At 40.8% G+C, this 6,427-nt stretch overlaps 1 protein-coding gene across 2 annotated transcripts in view; it reads right to left on the reverse strand.

Annotated features, from left to right (window-relative positions):
• Positions 1 to 4,928, reverse strand: part of SLC1A7 (solute carrier family 1 member 7) — a 66,683-nt gene extending 61,755 nt beyond the window's left edge. For both annotated transcript variants that reach the window (XM_077277753.1, XM_077277752.1), the window contains exons 1-2: positions 4,751 to 4,928; positions 3,439 to 3,518 (exon numbers count right to left, since the gene is read on the reverse strand). In XM_077277753.1, the coding sequence (XP_077133868.1) occupies positions 3,439 to 3,518; positions 4,751 to 4,891 (221 nt within the window). In that variant the 5' untranslated portion in view covers positions 4,892 to 4,928. The remainder of the gene's footprint in view (positions 1 to 3,438; positions 3,519 to 4,750) is intronic.
• Positions 4,929 to 6,427: the final 1,499 nt, after the last annotated feature.

Raw genomic sequence — 6,427 nt, forward strand, 5'->3', positions numbered from 1 at the left:
AAAGTTTCTCCTTATGGAGAGCACCAATATTAGGCTTCACTATATCAGGTGGATTCACTAAGCCTGAGGTCCAGGTGGGCACACGGATCCCGAGGCTCGGTGCAGCAGGCAAGAAGGCACGTGAGGAGTAAGGACTTGACACATGCAGGAAACACAGGACCAGTAGTACAGGTTTAGTGGAGCAAAGCAAGGATGGCAGGAACAATGAGTTGGAGCACACCAAACACAGACACTAGAGTCGTAATCCATTTTAGTGGCCCTTCCATAGGCCTAGGGAGATGATGTGATTGACCCACACCAGACAGCTTGCTAAACCCAATGTGGAACACAACAGAGGGCAGCGGACCCCGGGGAAGGAAGCGGAGCCGAGATACCGGTAATTACGTCGGACAGCTTGCTAAACCCAATGTGGAACACAACAGAGGACAGCGGACCCAAGGGAAGGAAGCAGAGCCAAGATATCGGTAACCATGCTGGACAGCTTGCTAAACCCAATGTGGAACATAACAGAGGGCAGCGGACCCAGGGGAAGGAAGCAGAGCCGAGATACCGGCAACAGGTGCGTAAAAGCTAAGTTGCGATATTGAGACTTACAGATCATGCAATGTTCTCTGGGGAATTTAAATATGCAAATAACCACATTGGAAAGAAAGAGAATGGAAACTGTAGTGCCCTCTTTTCACAGTAGCAATCCTAAAAGTCAATAGTGAACCATTAAAGGGCCTTGTATCTGACAATCCAGAAACTACACTTGCAGCCATGTACTTGGATATATAAATACCCAAGGGAGCATTGCATGTCTTATAAGTCACCCAACGCTGATTTTCCGCTCCCTACAAGGAGAAATGTTACCTCTCAGACCCCCCGTCAGAGCCCTCTTACCTAGCCAAATCACATCTCCTGCTTTGCACTGATGAGGGGCAAACACAAAAAACACGTGTCTGCAAATGGAGTTTCCACTTTCTCTATAGTCCGTACACCAGCAGCTTTATAGTATCTAGACCTTTGGGATTATAAATAAAATATGAAGATGCATCTTTCTATCACTTTCCGCTACATGGCGGTATCCTATATTTTGTGATGAAACCTGTCGAATTGCATGATAATATTACTGTATAGTGTAGACCAGCTGCTCCTGCAATACCGCCATGATATTATTAATCTGCCTTATGGGTTAATATCTTCATGTTGTACTGGATTGGTGTATGTAATTACCGTTATAAATATATAGGTTAAAATGAGCCTTAGTCTTTATCCTTCTCCCCCTCTGAGTCTCCAGATGTCCATGTTTCCAATGTGCCAGTTACAGACTTCATTGTATACACGGTCACCCATTATACAGTCATAAGCAAAAAATAAATTAAAAAAAGGATCACAATGATTAGAGGGCAGCAAAACGTCACCTTGCTTCTGTACTCTACTCTTTGGGGTTGGGGTTACGAGAGTGTAGAAAAAAGCCATAGTAAAATGGTTGGAGATCAATACTTGAAAAAATAAATTTGGACGCTATAAGGCTAGAAACACAGCAAAAAAAATGTTTTTTTTTTGTCTATATGACAGTCTTCATTCAAACAATACGTACCCGGCCTGACCAGCACGTCACGGTATTGTGATCCGAGCACGGGCCATATTTCACGGACCCTTAGAAGGGTTATCTAACAATAAACTTTATTATCAAAGTATCTCCCTGTAGAAGTCTATGGGGAAACCTGGCTGTGTTATATTTCCCTGCAGCGCCACCACAGGGGAAATTAAGCATTACACATTAATGGACTGCCTGATATTAAAGGGGCTTCAATATTGATGGCCACTAATATTTTGGTGGGGGGGGTCTATAAACCACTATGTCGCCTATATAAGCATTGAAGAGGACGCGAAGATTCATTCTGCGGATCAGCTGTCTCCTGGGATTGGCCATTATGGATCAAAATTAATGATCTGTTCTAAGCACAGCGTATTTATATGTACACCCTGAAAATGCATTTAAAGGGAATTTGTGAGTAAAGTCAACTGCCCTCGACACCCTCATGACAAAAAATGGATATATAACATACAGGTCGTGGAAATGTAAATCCATCAACACCTTTATATTTTCTATCTGTTTCTACATTCCTGAAAAATTAGCTTTTTAGTTTCTATGCAAATGAGGTGTTAAGTGCTCTGGGACTGACTGAGCACTAAACAAGCCACAGCCACCATAACTTGTTTTCCTGCCGAGCATCACCCTCTTTAGCTTGATCTAATACCTCAGTGTCTGATTTCCTCACCTGGTGCCGGACATCACACAGGCAGTGATCTATCAATCAAGCTAAAGAAGCTGATGCTGGGGGGGGGGGGACAAGCCCTAGAGGCAGCGACCTTTTAAGTGCTCTTTCATGGCCAGAGCACTTGACACCTCATTTACACATAGGAATTGAAATGATATTTTTTGGGAATACAGAAACACGTAGAAGATATAAAGTTGCTGATGGATGTACATTTCCAAGTCTGGCATGTCCAAATATGTCTTTTGGGGTCTTGAACTTCCTGACAGATTCCCTATAATTGATTTAAACATTTAGATTTAAAAGCCTATGGACACATTTTAAATGAAAGAAATAAGTTACTGATAACCTTTAGTTAAAGGGAACCATTCAGCTTCCATAGCCACCCCAAATCACCCCTATATCGTTACTGAACCCTTTATATACTTTCGAACAAGCCCCTTTTTGTATTACCATATAATTAATTTTATAAGTGAGCAATAAGATTCAAACTCCTTGGGCACGGGCAGTGCAACAATGAAGCCGTGGAGCATACACCCGATCTCACTGTTCATTGCAAGGGACGCTGAACATGGAGCCCAAGAATTTTGGGAGATGCCCGTCATTGACTTCCTCTGGAACAGACTGGTGCATGCTGCGATTTTTTTTTATCAACATATGTGAAAAATTATTGATGTGCAGGGGCATGCTGGTTATTAATGGAACAGTGTGCTGTCCGATGAGCACATTCCCCCAAAATACTGAGTCATCCAAATCAAGCCCATTATTTGGATGTACCATATGCCATAGCCAACCCAATAGCCACTCATAAATCCACCCATCCCTCAAGGTTAGGAATGAAGGAACTCTGTGATATACATGTTCTCCACAGGGCTTCAGATCTGCGTAAAGTGCCCGCGCCACCAATTAGCACTGGTTGAATCCGATACTGGTACTTTTGGATGGTGCGAGATGATCCCGGACACCACAGTTATGGGGTACCATAGTAGCGGTGACACTCACCATTGAGACACCAATGCTATTGTGTCCCAAATCTTTTATAATATTACATCTTACAATTTCAAACCATCTGGCAAAAAAAATAAAATATTAATCAACGCAAAAAAAAAACTGTAGTGAAAAGAATTCAATATGAACCAAAAAACCAAGGAGACGCAACAATATTTTATTTTACCTCGATACCACAAGGGGTAGGATGAGCATCTTCAGCATCCGCATAAGAAGTTCTCCAGGAAACTGAAAGTAACTAATCTCCTGTACAACATAAGACAAAGAGAGGTCCATCAGGGTCAGGTGAGAACAACCCTAGAGGAGAAACCGTTCACACATTTGTTTTCACGTGACGGCCTTAATTTGGTTAAGTGATTTATGAGATCTTGTTGGTGGTGCAGAGGGGTCGGACATCTCACGCTCTAATGATGGCCATGGATGACCTTATTCCGCCGACCCATCTAACGATTATACAAAACGGACAAATGATTTTCACATTTTTAAGACCCAGATTTTTTTTGAATACATACACCACCATTGTACCCAACTATAGCTCTAACAATATATTGAACATGACCGTACGCAATAAGACACTCCCAGGTTGTCCCAAAATCTGTTGTGTTGTATTTTGACCCAACGTAATGATTAAACTGAGAGCCGCACAATATCTTGATAACTATCAAGATCCGCAGAAGGTCATAAGCGCTCAGTAATGCAATATGTGGGCCAATCTCCTTGAGCTGATGTGCGCGGAGGACAGCTGTGCAGCATTTTTGGCAGTGTAGCGATAGTATATCCCTCATTATATACATATTTGATATCTCCTATGGCCTTACCATGTGTGACCATTATGTGACAAGATGAAAAAACTGTGGATGAAAAATTGCAAAAACGCAAAGTGAAAAAGAAAGATCCAGTTAAAATTCTTGCAAAATTGAAAATTGATTGAAAATTGTTACCTTGACATAAAATTGTAAAAGAAAGAAACATTTTTTTGGGGGAAATAAAAATGAAATCTGCAATTGGTCTTACAAGGGATTACTTTAAAAGATTCCTGCCTTAAAATAAAACACATTTCTGAAATCTGTATTTTTCCCCGTTCTGTCATCATGTCTTCAAGCTCCACCCTAAGTGATAAGACCCAGCCATTTTGATCACAACAATTGGGATGTTCCCGCTTCGGGGAGGGGAATATGAAAAATACAGATGTAGATACATTACATGGAGATTCGAAATAATGAAAAGTAGAGGATGACGAGGAGCACATATGTTAACCATTGGATTAGAAGTTGTCCTATAAGTACAGCGCACATATGTACACAGTCCTTTCTGGTGGCAATGTCCCTTTTTGGGTCACTATATGCACACGTAACAGTCCGTTTGTCCATTTTAATCTAGTGAACGTCAGTATTCTGCTGCTATTGTGTTTGCCATTTTGTAATCCCCTCCAAACACACAATGTAGGCAAGCCATTCCTCACATTGCATAATACTGACCTGCTCAGAAAGACGTCTCGTCCGAAGGAAAAATCCCAAGAGGCATCCAACGATTACAGAAAGCACCGAAAGGATAAGCAGGCCATTCCTCTTGCACACATCCTTGGCTCTAGCCAGCACTGCATCCAGTGCCCCTGCCATTGTGTCCCAGAAATGCCCAGGGGATGATCGGCGTCCCACAGAGGGACTACGCCACTCCGGGAAAAGCCAACTCACGTTCCCTAGAGATCAGATCAAAGCCAGCACAGGCTGGCCAGCCCACAAGGTCACCCCTCACCCATAAGCCATGCAGCTGGCATTACTGTCCCAAATTAATACCCCCAATCCTATTACTGACTTCATCATTAGGAGCCTGGGAGGAGATTAGGGAGCTTGGGATAATTGGAAAAGAATATGGCTGCACAACAACAAGACATACATACGAGGGAGAGCTCTATGTGACCGCGGCAATATTAACAGTCCGCAGTGTGCGTGTAAAAATTGATAAAATACGGTAATAATAATAATAATTATATCAAGCCCAGAAGTAGTTATTTATTATAGACACGCAATGAATGATTAATGTGAAATAAAAGCGATTATGAATAATACATTAGTGAGTAATATAGGAGTTGTCACTTTATAAATAAAAATGATGCAACTTCGTAATTTACATTTATCAGTTCACAGCTATTATCAAGATCTTCATTTATCAATACGAAGGGAACGGCCCCATGTGATGTATCTGCTGCATCGTATTTCGCTGCATTTTCCAATGTAGATTTCACTCTTTGCATTGCAAGGATGCAACATTTGCAGACGAGATATCGTAACTGTGCACAGACTATGGCTAAATGTCATGCCAGTACATATGTCAGCATTTATTACATATATACTGTATGTGTATATATATATATATATATATATATATATATATATATATATATATATATATATATATATATATATATATATATGGATGGATATGCTACAGATTTTCCATTAGGCTGTATTGCAGCAGCAAAGTAGAGATGAGATTTTACCAAATTTCATCTAAACAGGCAGGGAAAAATGCAAAGTGGAAATCTTCAGAATGTCAATTTATGCATTGAATTTTTCTGCTTTTGCCTTTGGATATAAACAGAAATGTTCTCATACATATGGAAATATTGTGCACAGATTAAAAAGACAACAAAAAATATATTATATAAGTCAATAGTGTCCGTCATGTGATGTACAGCTCTGGCAAACAATAAAAGACCACTGTAAGGGTATGTGCACACGATTCATGTGCGGATTTTTCCGCACCGTTTTTGAAAAATCCGCAGGTAAAATGCACTGCATTTTACCTGCGGATTACCCGCGGATTTCCAGCGCTTTTTGTGCGGATTTCACCTGCGTTTTAACACCTGCGGATTCCTATTAAGGAACAGGTGTAAAACGCTGCGAAATCCGCACAAAGAATTGACATGCTGCGGAAAATACAAAGCCGCATAGGTTTACACGGTACTGTACAATGCATGGAAAACTGCTGCAGATCCGCAGCGTCAAATCCGCAACGTGTGCACATACCCTCAAATGTTCAGTTTGTCTGATTTTTATCTTTATTGGTATATTTTTTAGTAAAATGTAAATTGTTCTTTTATTCTATAAACTTCTGACAACATGTCTCCGAATTTCCAAGCAATAAATTTTGTA

This window comes from Ranitomeya variabilis, chromosome 8 (genome assembly GCF_051348905.1).
Source record: "Ranitomeya variabilis isolate aRanVar5 chromosome 8, aRanVar5.hap1, whole genome shotgun sequence".
NCBI lineage: Eukaryota > Metazoa > Chordata > Amphibia > Anura > Dendrobatidae > Ranitomeya > Ranitomeya variabilis.